This window comes from Phalacrocorax carbo, chromosome 13, assembly GCF_963921805.1.
Source record: "Phalacrocorax carbo chromosome 13, bPhaCar2.1, whole genome shotgun sequence".
Lineage (NCBI taxonomy): Eukaryota > Metazoa > Chordata > Aves > Suliformes > Phalacrocoracidae > Phalacrocorax > Phalacrocorax carbo.
The window spans coordinates 4,132,489-4,158,658 of record NC_087525.1 but is presented as its reverse complement, the minus strand read 5'-3'; the positions used below and the strand labels follow the sequence as shown (position 1 = coordinate 4,158,658).

Genomic DNA, 26,170 nt, shown 5'->3' with positions numbered 1-26,170 from the left:
AGCCGGCAACAAGAAAAGGTGATGATGCTTCAGACTGACATGCCTACTCTGGCGTTTAAAGTTTCCTATTCAAATAGTTTTAAAATAAATGCAAATTTAAAGTATATATTCTTTTAAATCAACTCAATCACGTACTTTAGAAGATTCTCTTTAGACTAACTTTCTGTCAAAGTGGTATTTTTTCATCAGGAAAAGTGAAGACGGGTCTGTACTGCCAGGATTAGTTTCCTGTTGAAATATAAATATTTGTTTTACCCTCCCTCTGTCATTTATGTGATTAGCTAGTCTTTAGAAAACAAAAACCCCCAAATGTCGTGCTGCTTTAAATAAGGAAAAGAACATTCCCATTCTCCCAAACAGCCCCTTTTTGCATTAAAAAACAGATGAATCTGTTTGGATCAGACTTAACAAAACAAACAGAGTGTACTTTGGATTAAAAATTAAGGGATGGTAAATTTGCCTCGGAATTAAAAAGTCCTGAGTAACTGGAAATGATGACTTCATGGTGTCTATTAGACTATCTGAGCTGCCGCAAGACGTATCTGGGGCATATTCTTCCTATGAGTTAGTTGCTGTAATTTGTAATGGTCATGTTGTGAGCCCTCCAAATGTCAGCATCCTGTTTACTTGCTTTTAAGCCCAACAGTTGTTATATTTTATGTCTCTGGTTTGTGCTATTGGAAGAATGCAGCCTGTGATACATAGAAAGGATACCTCCCCTGGCTGAGCTGACATGGAATTGTTTTGCAGTTCTTGATTTGTTGGATGAAGACATTATGTACAGTTACTGGTAAAGCAGAAATAACTTATGTTTGTCAGTGTATGCTGGAGAAATGGACCTGTTGTTACATTTTAAAAAAATGCACATCTGCTTGAAGTGAAATTGAATATTGCTGATATAAGTAAAAATATAATGGTTTATTTCTAAAGGTTGTTCTGGGGTACATGACAACTTGTCTTTTCCATGAGTTTTCCAGCAATATCTGCAGCGATACGTTTTGGGGCAGGAGGTGCAGTTTATTTCCTGAGTAATGATAGGGATGGTTTTGTTAAGTACACATTTCTATTTGGCGTTCTGAACGGCATCTAAATGTGTAGCTTGCTACCAGGTTGTACGAAATGAGAAAGTATGCCCATGGCGCGAGTGCTGTGCACAAGGACGGCTCTCTAATGAGCAGAGGTGGTTCTCTCCTGCGCGGGGATCAGCGTAATTCCTGAAATGTCTGGTTTTGTTGCCTTGCCCACACCGAATGGCTTCCCCTGATCTTTATTAACTGAGTGCTTATTCTTGTTTGACATGCAAATACATTTCAGGCTGAGGTGGAGGTCTATATTAAGGTCAAGTAAGTGCTTTGTATATGTTACATCAAACTTATGAGGGGAGTTTATTACTGTTTCTAGGAGCAAGATAACTTATTGAGAGACAGAAATTATGCGCTTAGTTCTGCTATGCTGAATGATGCATTACTGTGAGTTTTGTCTCCGTTCAAAATGTCTTATATCAGTGTATTAAAGGATAGACTACTTGGAAGATAACGCTGCTGGAGCTCTTTTCCCCCTTTGGCCTTGACTTTGGGCCCCATTATAAAATTTCTGAATATCTTTATTGTATCCTTCTATTTGAAATACACAGGAGCATACTCATAGTTACTTGCTAAGTTGCTGAGTTTAATCACCTAATGTTGGTGACTGAAAAGTCAGTCAAAGCAAGAGTACTGTCTCTCTTTAAAGAACGGAAGTGGTCTCCTGACATTACACTCTCTCAGAATCTTTTTCGCCAGTAAATTAAGCAAAGAAATTCTTATTACATTTGCCTGTTTTTTTTCAGTTGCATTCAGTGTTTCTCCTCCTTGGCTGCTGCACTTTTTGCTTCCACCTCTCTCCTTTTTGTCCTGTCCTAAATATATATACTTGCTCCCGTGTAAAGGCTGTGATACCGCATGAGGTTCGCTGCCTCTCAGATCTGCTTAAATTGACCTGGAAAAAGAGTATTTGTGCTGGATGTAAGGTAATTCCCTGTCTTGGCTATGAGGTGCTATGATAATAAACTATCACAGTAAACAAAAACTGAGTTTGTATTACTTGTGTGAAAATACCCACAGCGTGAAATAATTCCACCAGTCAGTGCTTGGAGTCCTGGCCCAGAAACAGCCCTCTGTACAGTGGGGAACAGTGAACGCTCTTACAAAAGGTGGCAGTGGATGGGTCTGTGCCTCAGCATCTGTGGTGCTAATCTCTCTTCTCTTCTCTCCCACCTTTAAGGTTTTTTTTTCTTCCTTAAGTTAGTAAGATCAAGCTATATTCTGGGGAAAACAGTCTTCTGCTGGCAACATCTAAGGCTTAGCAAAGAAATGTTGCATAAATAAAAATAAACAGCAGCCACTGATCCCAGGGACAAGCAAGGTTTTTTTGTCGTGGAACAGAAGAATATTAGCATACCAACTTGTGTTGACATGGAGGAAAAACAGGCTTAGACGTACAATTACCTGTAGTCCCCAGAGGTCATGCCAGCTTGACAGACCAGGACATCTCTGGAAAGAGATCAGTGCGCTGTGATGTGACACGGTGACTTGTAAGATACACACCCAGCAACTCTGTATGCTTAAGGTAGGAGCAGTGGGGGCAGAGGGTGCGGCAGTAGGTGTACGTTCGTGTCGTGCATCACGCTGTGCACATACTTGTGTGCTTTGAGGATTCAGCCCCTTCCTTAGGACCTTTAAAATGGGGCTTATACTGTGAGCTAGTTAAAAGAATGGGTCAAATTAAATGCTGTAGTGTACAGTTGGTGTGGATTTGCTTGTATCACTGTCTTGGTCACTGCCCAGTAGCAGTGCTGGCGTAGAGGCGTCAGAGCTGTGGATGGTACAAGCCCAAGAGAGCCCCATGTTAGATGTGCCTAAAGGGCTACGGAACAATGCCCTGCGTTTGAAGCACACTGGGGATTTCAGTTTGCCCAGTTTGAGGTTTCTGCGATGAAACTAAACTTAGCACAAACCTGCACTGACTAATTTTAACATTCTGCTGCTGCATGAGGCTCTGTCTAGAGTTATACGGCATCAGTGATTGTAGCCGAGGCTTGCCTTGATGCTCAAAAATAGTAGCTGAACTTCAGGTCTGGGGTTTTTACCTCCCTAGATGTATTAATAAGACAACACTAAAGGCATGTATTTTGCAATATCTACCCTTTGTAGTTTCCATCGCAAGATATTCTCCCACCGCGGTCAAACGTGGATCTCGAAGCAATGAACTTAGCCAACGCTGTAGAGCTCTGTTAGCACCTTAAATAATTTTTTGCATTGCTTCCGACTTTGCGGCAGACTCTGAGTACACGCCTGTGCATTGCGTACTGAAGTAACAGCAGAATTGTGAGCTTGCCCTGGTCACTCGTGTGCAGCGCCTGTGGGTGTTGCTGTGCAGCTGCCGCAGGACTGAGGGACGGGACACGAGTCTGATAGTGTCAGAACTGGGATAGCTGCAAGGGGATTAGGGTGAAATGGTTCCTAAATGCAATCATAGTCATCGTAACCTGTACTTGTGTGGACATGGATCTTCTAGTCTACAAAACATGTTGAACCATGCTGTAGGCTATCCCCTACGTCTGTAACTAGATCTTTGGGTGGGCTGTGGGGAATCTGGTCACGGGAATGGTTGTGAAACCCTCTTAACAGCACCGCAAACCGGTGACAGTCATGCAATTCTGTAGCAGATAGTGTCCCAGGCTTTGTTTTAACTCTGCAAAGAATTAGTCCTTCAGGAATATCAGCCAGCTGCTCTTCCCAAATTGGTCATGTTTTTTTTGTTTTAGAAGTTGAAAAAAATGTTGAAAGCATTACAGCAAATGAAAAGAAATATATTTGGGCTGTCCATTGTCTGTGTGGTGTAGTTACAGGATGAGTTGTTTTGGAGGAAATGAGAAAATACTGTCCAGCCTGGGCTTGCATACTCTACCTGATATAACTTAAAAAGCTTAGGATATACGGTGCAATGTAGTGATCCTACACAGTCTTGGGTCCAGAATGGGAGAACAGCTTTTTTGCAAAATAGGCTTCTATGCTAACCATTATAGTTTAGATTTTTGTTTAAATTAAGCCATAAATTATCCTTCGTTAGAGTTGGTACATCTTTTCTACTTTAAAATTTTAAAGAAAGGATACCATTCACTTATGTTGGACTGTGATAATTACCATTTTCATCTTGTATGTTTTTAAATATAGAGATTTTAAACATATGAAAACAAGGACTGTAAGTAATTATAATTATGGGACAATTGGAAGTATAAAATTAATGTTCTAAACTGATGATCTCCCCACCCCTCCCTAATTTATTTCAGGTTTATGACTCCGACTGTTGCGACAGCATTCTTCTGGAGCTGCGGGAATATCTGCCAAAATACTTCGGTGTCTGGTCACCACCTACTGCACCAAATGGTACTGTTCTAATTTTATCTGTTAATCCAAACCTCCTTAAAAAAACTTCTGGAGACTGATTTTTGGCAGTTGTGAGCTCTGTAGGGTTTTTCTGGGTAGTTTTGTAATCCACTAATGTTCCCTCTAACAACTGGTTCCCATTTGCTGTCCTCTGGCTGGATTAAGTCTTTGGGATCTTCCTCCCAGGGCAGATGGGGCACGGCCCTTTGTACAGCACGTGTTTCCTGAGTAGCTGGACCTGATGCATGTTGCCTCGGAGCTGCTGCTCTGGTCTGGGTCATGTCAGAGCAGTGGGCTGGTTGCATGTTTATGTCTGGTCAGGCCTTCAGAGCAAGAGGCAGGTGCCGTGTGGGTGTGTAAGGAAATAAAAAATGAATGGGTTGGGGCCTAAGGGAGGTGTTCAAACTGGAATCTGCTGCTGGATCTCCAGAGGTTGGATCCCGTCACCGTGCCCCATATCATACAAAACAGTTATTTCAGCAGGGACCTTGCTGGGGAGCTCTGCTTGTCATCCTCTGTTACTGGTTTGAGTGGAGCAAAGCTCTGGTGTCTTTGTGTCTGTATAACATGTCAGGATTCAGGAATAAAAATGTATTTTGAGAGGACAATTGGAAGATTGTTTCTGCAAGACAGAATATGTATTACGGATATATTTAAAACAGAAACTAGTTTTTCTTCTGGGGACTTTTCTTATTCACACTGGGGAAATGGAGTTTCTGGAACATACAGAAAATAAAGAATACCGTTGAGTCTGTTTAATACACGGGCACCAAAACCAGATGCTATGCTTCTTTAATATAACTTTGTCTTCTTTTGCTTATGCTGTCGCTTGAAAGACTGGTTTTCCAAAGAGAGTAGTAAGAGTGTCCAAAGGCATCGTCTAAACTCTGAAAAGAAAAGCAAGAAGGATTGTGATAGTACCCAGCACTTTCTTGGCTCAGATTTGCCTTCACACATTCATATTTGGCACTAACTCAAATAGCTCTACCAGAGCTATCTTTTGCTTTCCCTCATAATTTTATGTGTGTCATGGAGCTGACTTGATGTTCCCTCCAAATTGCAAATCAATTTTTTCTATTCACAGTAGGATCTTAGCATGTAAAAATATGTGGTCTAGCCAAGAGGCGGTAATTCAACATGTCCCTAGTTTACTTTGGGAATTCACTGGCACTGTGCACCATGGGGCTGAATTTTGGCAGGTCTCCACCAGTAGTCCTGCCACAGGAATAACTGTTTAAAAGAAGAGTAACTTATGATTTTGTTTGTTTTGCTTCTTGAAAAGACTGTGCACTATCAGGAGCCCTCTTCATAGAAAGCTATGGTGGGCGTTTAAACAAAACACTCTATTGCCAACTCTGTTATCTATAGAATTAATGAGTTGTGTGTAGTCTTGACAGAAATCAAATACGTTGAGATGAGGGAGCGTAACAGAATGTATGTGTGCTGGGTACGTCCAAAGCTAAGGAGGTAGCCGTTCATGTTGGAAGTCATCTGTTGTTTAGCAGGTATTTGCAGATGCAGTTTTGCTAATGCCAGATGTAGAAGGAAAATCTCTGTGTTGTAGATGCACAAATTGCATTTGTGTGTGTGTATCGGTACTTGGCGCCAGAGGTAGACAGAACCAGCAGTGTTGTGTTTAGACTGCATAAAAAGTAGGAAAACAAGTTTAGAAAAATAGGAAGAGGGAAAGGAACCTCACAGAGGGAGGGACATGGAGAGGCTATTTTGGGGAAATTGGTGATGGGTTTGTTACCTGTCCCCCAAATTAGCTGTGGATTAAGCTCTGGTTCAAAAGATTGAACAGTATGCTTAGCTGCCGCGCTGTGTCCCAGTGACCATAGATGAGGAAATCTAGCTGCTAGAAAGGTATCTAGTTCTTAAATGTAGATTGAGGATGTATTTGTAGGTTTTGCAATCTTGACATTAGAAGCCTGACCTTTCCTTTGGCTGTCACTGCTCTACAGACTCTGGGGACACAGCTCCATACAACCTCTGAGTAGTGAACCCAATAATTCCTTATTGTTGCTAAACTGGGCATAAGTGACTTCTAAAAAACCAAAAATTGAATTAAACAATCTATCAGTTACCAAACTGCTTGCTGTGTCTTCTGAATTATATATATATACACACACATATATATATATATATTCTTTTTTTAAAGAGTGTTTTTGTGGAGGAACAAGGAACAACAGCTTGCCTGGTTTGCCAGGGCAGAGAGAGGATGGCCATTGGTGTCCTTTTTTCATGTAAAGGTCTTGTATGAGGTAAGGAAGAAGTAGGGCTCTTTGGGAAATGCTGTCTTGTATGTGTAGCATCATAGCTGTTATCTTGGGTGTAGAGGGTTGAAACTTTGAGTAGGTTCATACAGACATGAAGAAAATTATAGGCTTGTGGTAGGAAAAAAAGCAAAAGTAACTTAATTTAGAACCACTTGAAACTTGATCTGTGACCATCTCTGAGTTTCCATGTGACAGGTAAGCAGGAGCTGCAGTGGGAAGGGTGGAGAACACGAGTATATTTTCTTGGAGAAATACTTAGGGAGAAGCATCAGTCTTCTGTGCTGAAAATGTAGGTGAGTGGATGAAATTGCTAGCTAAAAGGGATATATTAAGTGTAAATGAGACTATAGGAAGTGTGATAGAAGAGATGGACTGATATTTTACAAATGTTATTGATACTGTGCATAACTGTCCTGTTATGCTGAAATCGCATACCTGGTACTATTGCACAAGAGAGGGAGTTAGAGGTGGATGACGCTCCATTTCCCTAAGATAATCTAAAAGTGGAATGAGACGATTTGAACTTTGGGTTCACTGTCATTGTGGGCATTTGGAGTTTAATAAAGAAGTGGAAAAGTTGTTAAAAAGATGTAGCAACCTTGTTAGTTAAGCTTTTAATGTTTCCTGCTGAGAGTTCTGGTTTTTGCTGCCTGCTTGTTGCCCCTGCTTCTTTTTTTTACATAATTTTAATGCTGCTCATTTCATACTGTGCTCTAATTTTTGTTGACTAAACTGAGAACAGGGGAGATAAATATAAGCCAGCTTCAAACCTTTCTTTTCTTTCCTTGTTGCTGGGAGCAACTGAGGCTTTTCCCTGCTTATTCATATGTTTTGAGAGGTGCCTTTTAAGTTATGAGAAGGTATCAGATGCCTCAAGTTATTTAGTCACTTCTGATTCCAGTGAGGACTGAATGCATCAGCATGTGCTGAAGTCTGCAGTGGTTCATGCCATGCATACTTGCTGAATTTTGGTGGTCTTTTGGTTTGTCTCCTTTGGGACTGTGAAAAAAAAATATAAATAATATGTCAAGCCACATCTTCCTGCCTCCTTTCCTGCCACTAAAAAATAGAAAGGGGGAAGGCAAGCTTCTGAGGAATGATTTAAGTCCTTGACATATCTACCAAAGCTAAGATACAAAAATCCTTATGAATTCTTTTCTCTGCAGGGCGTTTTAATTTAACCTGTTATGGTTTAACCTCAGCCAACAACTCAGCCCCACGCAGCTGCTCGCTCCTTCCCCCCGGTGGGCCGGGGGAGAGAACCAGAAGGGTAGGAGCAAGAAAGCTTGTGGGTTGAGGTAAAGCCAGTGTAACAGGTAAAGCAAAAGCCGCGCACACAAGCAAAGCAAACCAAGGAATCCATTCACCCCTTCCCACGGGCAGGCGGGCGCTCAGCTGTCCCCAGGGCAGCAGGGCTCTGTCACCCATAACTGTGATGTGGGGGGACAAACGCCGTCACTCTGAATGTCCCTTCCCCCTTTCCTCCTCCTTCCCCCAGCTCTGTGCGCTGAGCATGATGCCGTGTGGTGTGGGACGTCCCTGGGGTGAGCTGGGGTCGCTGTCCCGGCCGTGTCCCCTCCCAGCCCCTTGTGCCCCCCGGCCCACTCGCCGGTGGGGTGGGCTGAGGGGCAGGAAAGGCCTTGGCTCTGTGCAAGCCCTGCCCAGCAGGAACGGAAACACCCCTGGGTTATCAACCCTGTTTCCAGCACAAACCCAAAACACAGCCCCGTACTAGCTACGATGGAGAAAATCTACCACAGCTCAAACCAGCACGGCTATTTTTAGATGGCCAATGCATGATTTTTGGAAGCATGGTGGGTTAGCCATAATAACTTAGAAAATCTGAACTGCTTGAAAGATCTGCGCTTTTTTTTCCTTAACAAAACAAGGAGAGGAGGGAGAGTGCTCTGGTTATCTAGGCTCAGCTGCAGACTGGTTGATGACCTTAAGAAGGACACTTGGGGTCAGATCCTCAAAGTTTATGAGAGCACCTGACTGGAAAAGGTAGAGCAGTGATACCTACTGATTATCTGAACCTGAAGCTTGCTTCCGTGGCCTCAGTCTTAATGCTTCCAGCTATCGTAGGGGTAACGGTTGAGAGTTGTGATACGTTCTGATACTGCGTTTCTGTAGACCATAGATCTTGAACACAATGCAAATATGAATCTAACAGTGCCAGGAAAAGATGAACTGCAAACACTTGGTGCATTTTTCTGAAGCTGTAAGGAGAAAAAAAAAATAACTTGATGTTATGCTTTTTCTGTGGTGGCATCACTCTCCCCGCAAGGACGAAAAGCTTTTTGAGAGTGGGGGTGTGCATTGAACAGATGTAACATAGTCTTAATTCTGAGCTAGCAGTTAGGTAACGATGAAGACTTAAATAATAATTCCAAAAAGTGTGAGAGATGAGTCATTTCTGGGTAATTCATAGGCTTTGCCAAGTAATTAATATTTTCCAGGGTCAGTGTTAGCGCCTAAGTTATTTTAATGCTTAATTTTTTAAAAATAGTAATTGCTACATTTCTAGGAGGTCAGTTAGGGAGATGTTCTAGCTTAATGGATCTGAAATGGATGGGGAACTAAAAAGCGACAGGCAGAACTTTTAAATATTATGGAGGTGCTGAATGTTGGTGCTGTACGTTTAAAAGGAGGGATCTGGACTAGTGGAGTAGGGGACAGTGGGTAACTGGGTGCCCTACAAATGCCTTTGATGGAAAGAGCAGGACTATCTTGCCTGCCTGTTGTCTGAAGGGAAGCATGCTATGTGTTGAGAGACTGAAGTTCTGCTTTTTAAGCTAGTTATTTTTATCGGTTCACTTTTTGTTGCATTACGGAAATAGATGGTTTACACTACTTCGTAATCAGTAATTTTTTAGGGTTGATAAAAACATTGCATCTAAATAATTTGGATAATTTGTGGTAACTTCCAATTTTTATAATTTTGTATTTGAAACCGTTTGAGTCCAGAGGTGCTTACAACATAATGCAAAGGATTTTGGAGTTGGCAGTGAAGGACTGCAGCCATTTTCTGAGATGTTTTTGTATTTATTTTCTTCTTCCACTTCCCATGGCATACTTCTGGCTCAGTGCTTTTGAGACCTAAGTACTGAAAATCTTGAATTTCATTTAGTTGTTGTTTTCTGGATTGTTTTAAAGTGATGACACAAATCTGTTGATTACAGTGATTTCTGTAATACGCAAAAAGGAGAGGTGTGAAGGATGACACTTAGATTTTTACAATTTTTGTTTCAATGAGACACAGCTAACAGGTTATATGGACTCTGCGGGATTCAGTAGTGGTTCCCCAAAGCTCTGCAAAAGCTGTGCTAATATCTGACTGAATTAGACCTGTGCATAAAAACTTGGAATAGAAGAAGCAGTTCAGGTGATACAGAATACGCTTCCTGGTAGGGAGAGTATTTGTCCTGCTTCTCCTTAGGGGATATCTAGTGAGCCAATACCAAGTATGTTTGCTGCCTGTGGCTTCTCAAAGCTTAGCATGAGTTGGTTTAGCTTGGATATCCCTGCGGTTGTACTTAACAAACCCGGCTTATGTGTGGAATAGTCTATAATTAAACTCTTTTTGCTGTAGCTAGATTGATTCTGTAGCCCAAAAGACATTGAGAAGTACTGTAAGCTGATGTAGTGAGTTAGTAGAGGACTGGAATTTTTTGAAGTAGTATATTGGTTTGACATGCTTTCCTGATAATGACTTTACATTAACAATATGCTTAGACCCATTTATACATAAAGCAGGCATCTGAGGTTTAAATCAAACCTATTTCAGATTGATACATACATACTTTGGGGAATTGGGACATTCGATCACGATGGTGTAAAAATTGAAGCTAAGTAGGACTTACCAAAGAACTGAAAGTCCCTTTCATTTCTTATCCTTAAGAAAGTGTTTCTACTTAGCAAGTGGAAATGGAATGCTGTTTGCTCCCTTTATCTTGACTCTAATGGGATTTGTTACCTGTCTGTATAACTGTCAAAACAAGGCACTTTGTCCCTCTTCTCCCTTGAACTGTTTTTGCTTTCTTTGGCAATCCCTTTTTAGATTATGCTGCAGGAATGGGGAATAATGCAATGGTTTTGTGTACTCAGATCGCCTTAAAGCCAGAGAAATACACCCATGGAATAGGCTGTACTTGAAAGAGAAACAAGCTTTAATGTGGAGTTTGTGAGTGAAAACAGGTGGATTCGCAGCAGCTGATGTGAAGAATGAGACGTGTTAGTGCTGTGTGTTGTCTTGGTGCATACCGTGCCCGGGCAAGGGCTGGAGAGCTGTGCAAGCTTCCTCCAAGCAGCGCTGTCTGCGAGTCAAGCAGTTAGCAAAGGTTGTTTTGTTGTTGTGTTCTGACAATCAGTGCTGTAGATCATGTTGGTAACAGCCTCTTACCTGCACTGCAGAGAAGCATAAACCAGTTTGACCAGGTTTTAGATACTCCTTTAAATCTTGAGGCACTCCAAGGGCTTGGGGTTTTTTGGTCCACCCACCCTCCCAAAGGGACTTTTGGAAATGGATGAAAGGCAGCCTAAGATTCAAGGAGTGTTTTCACCAAAAGGTGTGCCGTGAGAAATGAGTACAGATGGGAGTGGGATAAAAAGCAATAAAACGAGATGCGTTTTGGCCCCTGTAGGGTAGGACTCTGAAATGTTCATTTCATTTTTAAAATGATACGAACTAAAATTGCCAGATTAATTCTAGCCCTTTCACACAGAAAGAAAACACTATCTCCATTGCAAGACCAGCCATCTGGCAACCTGCATTTGTACGTGCTTATTAATGCTATTTGAAGTATGTTAATGGCTTAATAAAAGCGACTCATGGATTTCATCTGGGCAATAATTGGAATTTGAGTGCTAGGTTAGCACGCTTTAATTGTATACAACTTTCCAAACAACAGGCATTTGGAATGTAATGCCAACAGAATTTGGGGGTGCCAATGACCATGATTTAGTCTGTGTTCAGAGAGCAATTTGACTATTAAAGAACTCCCATGTTGTTAAGCCTCAAACTCTTCTCCTTCCTCCACGGAAGCTCAGCAGAAACTATGTGATTATTTTGCTTTGACCTACTGTTTATTGAAGTTTTTTCTTTTTGACAGATACGTATCTAAAACTGGAAGATGTGACCTGTAAGTTTAATAAGCCTTGCATAATGGATGTAAAAATAGGTCAGAAAAGTTACGATCCGTACGCTTCAGCTGAGAAGATACAGCAGCAGGTCAGCAAGTACCCGCTGATGGAGGAGATTGGCTTTCTCGTACTTGGCATGAGGGTAAGAACTTGTTTTGTTTTCAGATTCAGCTTATGCCCTGGCCTGTTGTCCCATGCCAGATACAGAGGCTAGTTTTTCTAGCAAATGACAATCCTCTTGAGTTTTACATAAATAAAGCGTTATCTGAATATGTTGGTAGTACTGGTATCAACTGTTGTGTGAAATATGTTCCAAAACACTGCTCTTGTTCACAAGTGTTTAACTTGGCTGTGTCCCTTCTGGGGAATCTGTTTGCAGCCTGGTATATGTGTAACAGAGAGGGGTTGGGACAGACCATCTTTAAACAGTTATTTAAAACTGAATGTAGTTGCAATTAATTGTTCTCTCCTAGCAGGTATTTCAAATTATCCAAGTATTTTTTTTGACTTTCAGGCTGCTGTTGGAGATCTACATATCAAGCCAGTCTTTGTAATAATTTAACAAGGAGCTGCAGCCTCTCCAAATTTTGCATCTTGATGTTTTTAAATAGAAAATTTTGACGTAATTTTTCTATTTAGGGAGGAGTAAGTTAGCTCTCAGAGGGGATGCATGTATCTATAAAAGCTGATTATGTTTCTGCATTTAAAAAAGCTTTCCACCATAAGAAAACCTCTTCGATGCTTACACGCTCGAGGAACAACTGTCAGCTGAAGGTTAGTTGCAGATGGATAAGGCCCTGCTGATGTCTGAACTAATGCTGTTACACTTCCTTATCACAGGTGAGGAGAAGGATGAAGATTCAAAGTTTATGTATTGGCTACTTTAAAACTCCATGTAAAGAAAAGCCGTACAGAACATTTATGGATCAGTAACATACACATGTTACTCTCTGTATGCCAGTAATGCATACCAGTAATGAATTCCTGATGCGGTGCATTTAAAGTACTTTTTTCTGCTATGATTGGCACAGGAATAATTTTCTTTTTGATGTGAGATTGTTTTCCTTCCTGCATACACAAAGCCAGAGCTTTTCAAGCTCTGCATCAACAGGCATAAATAGCTAAAGACTTTAAGCTTCCCCTTTGCTGTTAGATAGCAGCAGCACACAGATTGCACCATTGTTAGAAATAATTCTAATATCTCTGTAATGTTTTGTACTTAATTGCCCAGGCTCTCAGCCTTAACTCTGTCTTGAGATAAGCTTTTACAGCTATAAATTATAGTGGCCAGGAGGAGTAGTAATTATGTAAGCCTATGAGAAAGAACGTGGGAGTCGAGTCAAAAACCAGTCAAACAGTTTAGATCGAGAAGGAAGGCTGGAGATTATAGCTTTGGATTTGGCTTATGTCGTTACATAACCTTTCTTATCTCATGTGTAAAACAATGTACTTCACATCCTTTGTTTCATGATGGTGCAAAAGGAACGAATGCTCGCTTCCACGGTATTTTTTCCTTGTGGCTGTTGTTTCTGACATTGTCGTTTATTGGGACCTTTATCCCGTTGCAGAAATTCTTTCAACTCCCTAATTCAAACTGTATGTATAACGATGGTTCCCCCAAGCACTGCAGTTTCCCATCTGGTGTTTAACTAGATGAGATTTGTTTTGTGCCTTTAGTACCAAATTGCATGTCGGAAGTTATTTTCCGAAAAGAATTCAAAAGGTTCCTCCTCCCCTCGTGCAACACTTAAGAAAGTCTAAATTCACAAGGCATTTTCTCTGCTCAGCATGCTGCCTCTTGATTACGGGGTGCTCTCTGCCTGTCTGCTGGCTTCGTTTTTGCAAGATTCTGGCCATAATGTAAAACACTCCCCTGTATGGGCATTTACTGCCTAGAACAGCTAGCGTGCTGGGTGAGGGCTGCTCGTGTTTGCTGGACAACGCGTGGTACAACACGATTCAGAAAGCAGAGGGTTTGTTTTTAATCCCTGCAGTGTTATTTTTAACATGGAGGTGGGCTTGCTTATTAAGTTTCTATTTTAGAAAAGCAAGAAAGAGGGCGGGTAAAAATAGAAGATGTAGTTTTATGTGGTTTTAAAAAACAACATAGAAACTGTCACGAAGAGGCACAAGCAAAAATGTGTAATAGGTGGGGGGTTTTACCCCCAGATTTATTTATAGTGTGTTTTTTTCCCCAAAAGCCATTGATACAGCTTTTTTTTCATGCACTGGTAAATAAGCAGTCATCTGTTTATATATAAAAATATATATTTTTAATATATATGAATATAAGGTTTGTCCTTAAAAGAAGCAAGTCTCCTATCTGGCAGAGCTTTGATTTATGTACATAGTTCTGGCATTTGGCATGTGCTAAACTATATTCATTCTGAATAGACAGAATGAATGCATGGCAGCGCATTTAGAAAGTACAGTCATTTCAGTAACACTGGTTAAAACCCCAATTTCATACTCAGTGGAGAGGTTCCTTTCTTCAGCAGATGAGGACATAGATTTGTTATCAAAGTAGTGAGAGTTTAAATACAAGTTGGAAAACTAAGGTACGGTTCCAATAGCGAAGGCACAAGCTGCAATGTGGTTTCACTAGTAGACGCATAATGTATAAGAAATATCTTTGCAGCGCCTGCAATACTAAAACCAGAGTATTTTGTGTTCTGTCGAATACAAGCAGAATGGGTGGGTTGTGATCTCATTTCGGATTTGCAATCTGTTCAGAATCCACAGTTCCCGATTTCTGCAGGTTTTCTTTTTCTTCCAGAACATCTCGATTGCAATATCACGTAGCCCATAACATTTCTGAAACATGATTTAAAAGCACAAACTGGTGATTACGTAACTTTACCAGTATAATCCATCATTTACTTTTATTGTTTGTGCAGATGAACTGTTGCATGCAGTAATGCAGATACCTCATCAAAGCTGTTTTTACAAGCAAATTTCCTAATCTACAGCACATGTTCCTGCAAGATGTTTTAAAACTGACTGTAGCTGAGTCTGTTTTATGAGTCCTTTATGAACCCTTTCTAGTATCATGGTGATTTTCCTAAGCTCTGATGTGTTAATAACAAAATTTAGGAAGGGAGGAATAATAAAGATATTAAATCCTGCATCTAGTGTTCATATTCTTCCATGGTAAAAAATGATCAGAACTGGGTTTTTTACAGTTGTAAGTCTAATTCAAGCTTTGATGTTTAAGAAAACAGGAAGACAAAACAAAACAAAAACCCAAACACCACGAGACTAAAAAAAGAAAACAAAACCCAAAAAACTCAACCCCCAAAACAAAACCCAAACCCCACAGCAAGCCAAAGAAACCCAACCAAGAGCCCTGAAAAAAACCCAACCTCCAAATAAGCAAGCTCCCCAGAAAGACTGGAGATCTGTGCAGTGGTTGAAATGCGCAGTAAGCCAAGACTGTGGCTGGTTTCTCTGTGCTGGCTTTGTTACCTCTGTGCACCAGCGCCGCTGCCTCCGCTTTTCTTTCTCTCCAGTTTCAATGCCTGGTTATTGCAGTTGGGTTTGGCTCATCTGTCTCTGTCTGATGGTGCCAAATCCGTGCTGCGGAACTGAACGCAGCAATTCCTTGGAGGCCGGTATCTGCTAGTGGATTGAAGGATATGTTTCAGAAGTACTTCATTTGTGTAGTTCAGGAGATTCATCTGTCATCCTCTGGGGCCAGTTCTAGCAGATGGGTACCCTGGTGGTTTTCTTCCAGCAATTTTTCCTTACACAAAAGACTCGTCATGCATGTGACAGCTGGTCCACTCGTGTCCTTATGGCTGATAAGATTTCCTGGATGTTAGGAAAAAAGCTGAGATGAGAGATGGCCTCTTTCTTTCCCCCCCATTATATAAAAAGAAGGCATAAAAGAAATTTCTTCTAATGAGGTGCTCCCTGGAAGTTCTGGGAGTCCAAAATTATGTATTAAGCTATTTTTAAAATGGTTCATGATTGACCTGCAGTGTTTCTTTTATTTAGATTATTAGTCTGCTTTTTCACTGAATTAGTTTAAGCATAATTTCATTCTAAAACCTATTTATCTAAGGTCCTTAGCTAAAACTTTGTATTGATTGGCAGAGCATTTGGCGATATACTTAAACATGTAAAGCACTCTGTCAAACACCAGGAGGACAAAGAAGCAAAACAGATAGAGTAAGTATAGTCTTAGAAACGGGGGAGCAGGGGTGCATCCTTCCTGCGCTGAATTTTCAAGCCAGCAGCAAGCAGGGATGTACTTTCATCACTTGTGGTCTAGCAGCAACAATGTAAGTTTGGGGTTTTTTTATTGTTTGTTTGTTTAAAAAGGGGAAGGAAGTGTTCAGATAATTGGATTTAGATAAATGGGCATGCTCTCAGCAGCAGTAATAGTGTTATAGCATTAAAATATATATAGCATATAAAGCAGTAGTGTAAAATATGAGAACGTATTTTAAAAAATGTCTCCCTTTTTTATTTTTCTTCAAATCTTTCTTTTACTTTCTTTTAGAAAAAGAAAAAAAAATAAGGCTTCTTAAAACTCTGTGTTTAAGTCTTCCACTGTGGCAGGATCAGTCCCTGAGAGGTCACAGGACTGCAGGGAAACCTGGGTCCTTCAGAGATGAAGGAAACCTGTATATTTATATAGGGACGATGCTGAGGTCCAGGCAAAAGGTACCCGGGTGTGGGTTTTGGCCTGGCGCTGGAGTTGTCCCGCGAAGGTGGTGGGCTGATGCTGTTGTTGGATGCCCTCAGGCTAGCTGGGCTGCTGCCTGCTTACCCCCCACCTTTCGGCTTGGCTCCAGTTTTGGCAGCAGGCCGGGTACTCACCTTCAGATGCCAGTTACGAGTGCTGTAAACAGAAAACTCTGTGTAGTATTTCAGTGCTGGCTTACTCTTACCTGCAGGAGTGTAAAATAGGGGTGACTCTTCAGTATATTTATGGAAAAAATAAAAGGGGTGGACAGCTCAGTCCTTTGACTCTTGAAGTCTGGATGCCTCGGCATCGGAGCGTGTATCTCTGATCTCCCTGTACTTGCTTAGAAGAGCAGCAGGTCCCAGGCTGCCCTCGCAGGGCATGCGGGGGAGCCGGGACGGCACCGGAGCTCCGCAGCAAACTGCTTCCCAGGCACAGCCTAGCACCTGGGGATGCCCGTGGCACACGAGTCCATACCACGCAGGCAGTCGAGTTAGCCCTTGCTCCACAGTAGGACTGCAGAGTACCGCGTGAGCCTGCTCAAGGTATTTTTTTTTCTTTCCCCCCAGTTTCAGTGATACAGGTTAGTTAATATGTTTTTGCAGATGTGAAAGAGCTCGGCAAGTTACTTCATAGAGTTTTTTATTTGTGCTAGCAGTATCTCCACCAAGCAGGCTAGTCATAATACATATTTAAATTACACTTTCTGCAAGTTAGGGAGTTGCCGCAGATAAGTATTTGAACAGCATGTATTCTTCTGCCTTGCCATGGAAGTCAGTACTGAATTACCATAAATAACATTACATAACATTTGATACTTGTTTTCCTCAGTCCAGTCTTCAGCTTCATGTCCCAAAGCTACAGTTGCAAGGTTTCTAAACCGTGTGTCTCGCTGTTGGGGTCTGGCAAGGGCTGTGCTTTTTTTAAAGACGACACTGGAAAAACTTTTTACTTTAGTTCAAGGTTTCCCTCAGTTGAGAAACGTCAGATGAACTAACCGTAATTGAAAAAGGGTACAAAAATACATGTGTGTATGCAAGCAGCAAGAACGCAACACCTTGGGGGAAACAAAAGCCAAGTGTAGATTGAGAAAGTCTGAAGCTTTTGCTCGTTAATCTGGATTTTTTGACATGCTGCCTGTACAGAGCCCCTACTACTAATAACTTAAAAACTGCTGGATAGCGTGCTGGATTCCAGTTCTGTTTGTACAGAAACCTCACCGAATGGGAGCTGCTTGTAGGCACAAGGAGGACGCTCTGCACTGTCAGCCAAAACAGCTCTGATCTTGCCTAGTAAGAATGTTTCTTTGCCTTTGTCTTGCACTATGCAGTGAAACTCCTCGTGAATGCAGAGCAAACACGTAACGAGCTCCGGCAGGTGGACAAGAAATGAGATTTTCCTGTCTAATAATTTCTTGGCCGTTGTTAAGGTTACAGAGGTGACTTACTTGACTTGTCAGCGTTTTGAAAGAAATGGGCTAGTACAGACAGCTGCAACAACAGGGATGGTGGTTCAAAGGCAAATATCCTTTTGGGAAGGGTTAGAAGTAGATTAGTAGTGGTGAGAGCATGAACAAAAGCACGGTGAAGCAAGACGTCCATAGACTAGGAAGTTTATTTTAGCCTTCTGCTACTACAGCGCGGCCACCCCTGTGTTTTGGGGGGTGGGTCGTGGTGAAGCAAGAACTGGTGAAAGATTATTTCTGTTTGAACTTGGTTTTCTGTTTGCCTGCTTTCAGCGTGGGGCTTAGTGTGTTTGGATTTGGTTGAGGTTTTCCTGGATTGTTTCAAATACTCACTTCCTTGCAGTTGAGAAAAGGCTTGAAGCAGTATTAAGAGACAGCTCTTTGGCTAACGTGGAGAATACTTTCATGATTACCCATATATGTTGCCCTTTAATGCTATTGTCTGCAGCCAAGCCCACTGGTAACCAAGGGTATTCAGAGTCTTTGCTTGTTCACAAGGTAGTTAAATATATACATTATGCTGTTGGTATGTGTGTGGGACTTCGTAGTTTGTCATCGACCGTTTTGTATAGTTAAAAACACTGTTAATGCAAAACATGCACATCTGGCTGGGCATTTTTAAACTGCGCAGAAACCCGTTTGGGGGCAATGGTTTTGTGCAAATTACGAGAAGAGGTAGGGTCGCTTCACAGGAAACCTGGCTCAGAAGCACAGGGGGCTTATGTGCTGCTCCAGCGTTTCTTTGGAAAACAAAATGAGCTTGCAGATCTTAATCAGCATTTTTGAGCAAGTGCCCATGTCACAAAATCTGTTAGCTCCTGCGGGGGAGGAGATGAGGTTCTGGTAAACAAGATTATACTCTCAGAAGTGTGTGCTGCAGTGCTGGTGTGTGGTGGAGGCTGCCCATAGACCGACTAAATGAGAACGTTCCATATTATTAAGACACAGCTAGTGAAAACTTTGCTGCAGTCGTCAGACTCTTGATCCTCTTCCTAAGCAATACATATATTTTTTTTTGTTCTTGCTTTATTGAACTACCTTTGGCTTGTGGCTCTTTAAATTTAGAAAGTTCCTGAAACTTTTTGTGTGTTTTTGAAAGTCCCTTTGGTACCTGAAGCATTTACATAAGTAATCTCTGGGTTTGTACGTTGCATGCTGTACCTCTTTTATGTGATTTGGGGAAAAACAAAAAAAAAAGTGGTGAAAAATGATTGTTTTTGTGAAAACAAAATCACACTTGTCAGATGCTGCTTTAGAACACCTCACCTCTGCTATGCTCTCCTGCAATTTGTCAATGTCAGGGCCTCAGTTTCGGTAACTATCATAACAGTGGAAGCAGGAATCATAACAGTGGGAAGTGCTTCTGCTACCAAGTGACTTTAAACATTCAGACTTACAGCTGTTATTTCTTTAGTATAACCAGAATTATTTACTGCCCTTCAATTCGTGGTTGATGACTTAAATCAGTTTCCACACACTATGATTTAAGTTCCTTGGGACCCTGAATTTAATTACTTCTATCTTTTTGTCAAAATAAGAGCTATTTGGGACTTTTCTTCCCAGCTACTTTGCAAAGCAGGAGCTCGGGACCTGTGTTTTCATATTGTGCTCATCATGGTTTGGATGGGGGAGAGGGGTTTCGGGGTGGGGGCTGCAATGGAAACAGAATTCTTATATTTTTAATTCCTGTTCAGGTAGCTCTCCTCCTTGCACGCTGATGTTTCACTATCCTGGACTTTCTCTGTGGGCTACAGCAAGAAAAAGTCCCCAGAGGAGGTGCTGGGGCAGGCGCCTCGCTGGTGCGCCCGCCCCGGCTTGCTTTTCCGTGGGATCCTCTCTTCCTTTGGCGGGTGAAGGGAGGGCAGAGCGCTGCAGCCAGGGTGGGTGCCGCAGGGTTGGGTGGTCTGAACGAGTGCCAAGCGCAAAGTTTCTGCCAGAGACATCTGCCTGCTTGCTAACACCATTATTTCTGCAAATAAGAATTGTCTACACTCTCATAAACAAATTAGACTTGGGCCTGGCTGGCTGGCACGTTTCTGCTATGGAAATTATTTCAGTTAGAGAGAAAATGTGTCTCTCTGTAAAACACTTTTGAATTAAGTTGTTAAGCTTGTACAATTCCTGATATGGACAAAACTGCACCCGTTTTGAGTTGCCTCCCTTTCAGGCGAGAGCTGATACACCACTATCAGCACTGGAACTGAGCTTTCCCTCAACTTATTTAGTCACTTATTTAGTATAACCTCATTTGGGCCAACGATTATAGTTTCAGATGGGTCTCATGGAGCTGGGCCTTCCTAGGCACGTCATAGTATTTCTTATTGTTTTGCTGCTGTGCTTAATATTTTTATAGTTTTAAAAACTGCAAAATCATCGCATCGAATTCTTGAGCTTGTTATGCTTTACTGATTTAATATGCAAAGTGACGTGGGTAGGAGTATGACAGTTTCAAGTGTTAGCGCTGATTGGCAAGGCAGGTGCCGTATAAAATGGTTTCCCCTAATGGATACGGTGCTTTTTGCCAACATAATGGTGTCTTTCTAACGCAGGAAAGCTGTAGCTTGGACCCCGAGATGCGGAGGGGGAGGATTTTGCAGATCAGAGCACTAGAGGGCAGTGCTGACTGCTGCAAGTGACTTACAGCCGTGCGAGGGATAAATGCTACCAGGGATGGCGTCGCCTGTCTGCCAGGTGTCTCTGAGCTCTGCAGAAATATTGGTGGTTCGAAATAAGCACAGAGTAACCTCCTTGTTTCTTGCAGGTTTACCATGTCTCTTCAGACAGCTATGAGACACAAAACCAGCACTACGGAAGGAGCTTGACAAAGGAAACAGTAAAGGACGGTAAGGGAATTTGTGTGTCAGGATTTGGTGCTCTTGGGTATTTTTCGTTTATTTACTTACTGTGAATAAGAACTGTAAGGAAAAAGTAGTCTGTGTGTTCCCACTTTAAAGGTCCCTTTTTCTTCTCTTGCAAGAGGGGTCTTTACCAGTTTCCTGTGTCATTTGAACTACCTGTTGATCCTAATTCAGGTTGCAGTTGCCTTTAACAGTGGTGTAGTCTATAGGAATTGCCCCACCAATTGTCTTTTACTACTAATAAGGGGGTGAGAGTGGTAGAATTCCGTTTCTTCATAGCTTTGAGACTGTGATGAAATAGAAAACTTAGACCTATTAAAATGTTTTTGTAATACATACTTTTTCTCTAGTTGTCTTTTGTGAATATATTCTGTCTTTAGTTAGGAAATAAATTAGTTAAAATGCATTTTTCAGTTAAAGTGACCTTGTTTGAAGTCAGTCTGTATGTTGCTCTGCATCAGCAGCAAATAAAAATGCTACCATCGTCCGTCTGCTTGGTGGTGATAACTATTTCAAACTAGTTATTAATTGGTACCTGTTCATCCCTCCCCACTGAGGGGCAGAAGGACATGTGTACAAACACACCCCTCTCCAGAGCTGGCACCAACTTGTCAGCTCTGTCACTCATGATAAATTGCTGCCTGAGCTGCTTTATCCCTGGAGAACTTCATGGGTCCCTGCCCAAAACTGTCCAGATGCTTGCTAAAATGACATGGGGGAGCAGAAACCGTGTTCATCTGCTGTTTGATTGATACATTGCTTGCTTAATTTCCTTTACAATCCAAGCCCAACCTGTAGTATTATGCAGCTGGCCTTATACAGGGGGAGGTGACTGAAGGTATCATAGTTCCTCAGTTCACTTCTGATTTAGTTAATAATTGCCTGAAAGGGAACTATGTGAATGCTGTCTGTTTCTTCAAACCAAGAACTGTTCTCATCCTGAAAGAAATGAAAAATGTTTGATTTCTTTTCAGAGGTGAAAATAATCCCCAAATGTGTCCATTTCTTGCAGGCATCTCCAAGTTTTTCCACAATGGGTACTGCTTGAGAAAAGACGCAATAGCTGCCAGCATCCAGAAGATTGAAAAAATTTTGGAGTGGTTTGAGGGCCAGAAGCAACTCAACTTTTATGCAAGCTCGTTACTGTTTGTTTATGAAGGTTCATGTCAGGCAACAACTGTGAGGTTGAGTGATGTCACCTTGGCAGAGAAGAGAGGAGTGCCCAAAGGACTGTTATCAGGTGGAGACATACTGGAGTATAATAATAATATTCACGTAATAAATTCTACAGAGAATGGAAAAATTGAGGCCTCTGTAAGTAAAGGCTTGTCCAAATTTTATGCACTTCACAAAAAGGCATATTCTAAGAGGCACCACAGCCAACTCTCACTAAAAGTTGAAAACTTGGAGCAAGACAACGTGTGGAAAAGCAGCACGTGCATTACACAGGAGCATCTGAACGGAAACGTTATACCCCAACTGGAAAAAGTTTTCTGTCACATGCCAGCGGAGATCAAGGAAAGCGCGGATGTTGAAGTCCGAATGATAGATTTTGCTCACGTGTTTCCTAGCAACACAAAGGATGAGGGCTACATTTATGGTCTGAAGAACTTAATCACAGTACTTCAAAATATTTTGGATAACTAAATTCTTTGCTATGGTTTTTACTGGGGGCCAATGATAAAGAAGAGCAACAACATGAAGAATTTCTGCACTTGTAATGCTGTATAACTGGTTTTGTATTGTTCTATATTTTATTTGTCTTTGTACTTTTGGTAGAAGGGTTTAACTTTTTATAATCTCACTCAGGAAAATAATTGATAGTTAATTAGGGCGTGTGAAAGGATGAAGATGCTTGAGATTAAGCAGGATAGGTAAATTAGGCGGATGAAATGCATATGGTTGGCTTCAATCCGAGGAGTACAGTTGAACAATAAGAAAGGGTTATGTTAGTTCCCATAATGACTTTAGAGTAGATAACATTTGCCCACTTAGCCTTGATACTGAGCCGTATCTCCAATAACAGTTTTTTAGAAAATGGACTGAAAACTATGAAGTGCAGGATTGATGTCCTCGGTACTGCCCTCTTGTGTTTACGGTATTTAAATAACTGGAGTTCACCCTACTTGGAGAGAAACCCCATTCTGAGTCAGTAGGCTAACCTGGAAGCCAGCGTATCAAAACGTGCTTTTCAATGTCACGGGAGGATGTTGCTGTTATCTCAGCGTTGGTGCGGGCGCTGCCCCGCTTGGCGGTTGTGGGTAGCTGATGTTCACCACAGACAAGCTACGACGTAGTTTGCGTTGAGGTGCTAAGAAAATGCTGGAGTAAAATTTGGTAACAGGCTTAAACTGCACAACTGCTAGAGAAGCTGTTTGTTTCTAAGGAAGAGTAAAAATGCAAATGCGAGATGTTCCAGGAACTAATTTGGTTTAGAAGATTAAGTCAATCTGTTAATGGAGTGTTTGATGCTGTGACTAAGGGAAATGCCTCACTCCTTTGTTCTGATGGCCCTTCTCCAAAAACATTGCTTTAAAAGCAAACTAATTGAATGGGGAAACAAAGCATTTTGAGTAAGCGTACAGAGATTTCCTCTAGCCGTTTGCCCGCTTGTATTTTTGCAACAAGCGTTTCACATTTCCACCGCTGGGGAGCGTCGACTGGAAACCACGAGGAGCAATGCAGGTGAAGGACCCTTTACTGCGAAAAGATCGAGTCCAGCCCTGGAACAACCAGACGTACCTCTGTTTGTCATTCACAATGGAGTTGTGGCTCTCTTACCCTGGGCTAAAGCCGGCTCTTTTTGTTTTGTTTTGTGTGTTTTTTTTTTCAATGACATCCAGGCAAGCTGTGTAATTTGAAAGTTGTCCGACTTCCTTCTTTTCTAAAGCTTTCATATGGAATATTTGAGATCAGGTTGGTGTATGCAAAGCATTTTTGGTGTGTCTCTGCTGTATGTGGTGTGCGTGGCTGTCCTACCAAGCCTGTATAGTCAGCTATATGAAAAGTCAGGAGGGAGAAGTCTTGCCGTACACAGAGCAAGACTTTAATGCTTTAAGCAACCCCCAGAAGTAAAACTTCCAGAATGGATTTGGTCATTGGAAATGTACATCTTTTACACATGGATTCAGTATGATGCTGGCCTTGCTGCTCTCTCTGTGCGATGGTCTGCACTACGCACTCATTTGTGCACATGGCTTTGCAAGTTCTCAGTTTGACAGGTGCTTTCTAAATCAGAAAGTGATAAATACTTTTTTAAACAAATATGCTGTTTTAAATAAAGCTGAAATTTTAGCTCTGTGAGAACCCAGGTTAATTGGAAGAAACAGGGTATTTCCTGTAGAACTACATAGTTTAAACTTTAGAGCTTATATTGGCCAATAGGTTCAAGAATGAAACCAATCTGTTAGTAACATCATGTTTTTGAAGCATAGGAAAAGGCACTTGCTGGGGGTGGGGGGCAGTATCATCTTTTTGTAAATTTTATGCAAATTATGGTGAAGGCTGAGGGGGAAATATCAGGAAAATAAAGTATTTTTTTTCTACCTGGTATTTCCAGCGCATCATATAGTTAATATATTCCCAACTCTCTGTGAATTAATTTAAGCCATATTCTAGGAAGAGTTTGTGGTTTTGTTTGCTTTGATGCTGGCTTCTCTGTTAGGACTTTGTTGTTCTGTCCCGTGAATAGTGAACACTAGAGTAGTCCAGGCCAGTAGTGGCCTGGTATGATAGAGTCACAAAGTTTTATACAAACATTTATACATCTGAATTTTTGTCCTCTGTAATTCATCTCTTTTGGATTTTAATCCATTTTGTGCCAGAGAAATCAGACGTCTGCCTCAAAGGAGTCAGTTATTGGAAAATGACCTGTATGCTCTTAGTATAAGCGCATTCTCCTGTCTCTGCTTTAAGATATACGTCTTCAGTGTTTGAATGCTCTTTATTGATTGTTGTGTTGACTATGGCTGTGTTTGTAATGCACCTGGAATATTGTTAAACTGTCAGAATATTTTGAATAAAAAAAATAAAATAATTTTATGATGTTTTTTTACCGGTAGTTATTATGGATGTATTTCTGTTAATTTAAAATGTAGCTTGAGAGATAACAGTATTTTTAATTGGAAGTTGTGTAAATAAAGCTTGCTGTAGAGGTGTGTCGGCGTAGTACCAGCTGTGAATTTAAGCCTGCAAAGGCATTACATTCACGTTGTTCTTGCACATTTTAGATTTAGTGTTTGTAGCGTCTTGTGTCTGGTCAGATTGGTGGCAGTTACGGTTGGAGATGTCAGAAATGTCACAGAAATGTCACAGAAATCATTAAACATATTACTGGATTAATTAGAAGATGAAGAGGGAGACTCTGGTCACTAAACGTATGCGTCGCCATCAATCTCCCTCCCTCCCAGCGATGCCGCTTTTCTTCTCTGTACGAGGCGTCCAGGACAGGTGTCAGTTACTTGGAAATCTCCACGGGAACGGTAACAAGGCTTACAGGTGTCTCTGTCCCATGAAGCTGAGAGGGGTCCCTTCCCCAGGCTGGTGTGGTATATCTGGGCGCTGTCGTCGTCGATGAAACCTGTCTGTTTTGATTTTAAGCAATAAGTTTTATTTAGCAGAATCGATCGTCAAAAGGGAAGATTCATGGAAGCATTGTCTTTCACGTACTCTCTGAGGATATACTTTTCTGAAGACTTTCTGCCTAGGTGATTGTGAGGCTTGTGTATAGGCTTACCTAATGAGAGCTTGAATTATATAAAGTTTTATAAAAAAGCATTTACATATATGGTATTTTTGGATATGGGTGGAATTTGTGGCGTAAATTACCTTGGAAATTATTATACCATTATGAGATGATTAAAATATTTTAAATAATTTTATTAACTAAACCGGAGACTTTATGTATAGATGTGATTCACATTAAACTTATACTGTTTTCCATTTTTTTCTGCTGTAAGGCATAGTGAGACCATTCTTGTCTGTAACCCTACAGTTTCATGGAGAACTTTTAAAGTACTCGGTAGATTAGGAAATCACTAATTCCCTTTGTTTGGTTAACAGAGTGAAATACTTCAGTACACATGGTATTTTAAGTAACATCAGTGTTTCGTACAGCTAGAGCCCCAGTAAAACTTCCTCGCCTGCAGAGAGCTCCTGCTGATCTGAGTCTGGATTACACCGTATTTAAAACGGGCCTTTTCAGGTGTAACAGCAGCAGTGGGCAAAGGGAAGGTGTCGCCTGTGCTGGCCGTGTCAGGCAGGGGTCTTCACAGCCTGAACTTAAAATCATTGTAATTGTTTTCTCCCTT

General features: G+C 41.3%; 1 protein-coding gene across 1 annotated transcript in view; it reads left to right on the top strand.

Annotated features, from left to right (window-relative positions):
* The window catches only part of IPMK (inositol polyphosphate multikinase), a 42,499-nt gene extending 17,481 nt beyond the window's left edge, over positions 1–25,018 (top strand). The window contains exons 3-6 of the mRNA XM_064464583.1: positions 4,331–4,427; positions 11,818–11,990; positions 20,765–20,846; positions 21,874–25,018. Coding sequence (XP_064320653.1) covers positions 4,331–4,427; positions 11,818–11,990; positions 20,765–20,846; positions 21,874–22,508 — 987 coding nt within the window. The 3' untranslated portion in view covers positions 22,509–25,018. The remainder of the gene's footprint in view (positions 1–4,330; positions 4,428–11,817; positions 11,991–20,764; positions 20,847–21,873) is intronic.
* Positions 25,019–26,170: the final 1,152 nt, after the last annotated feature.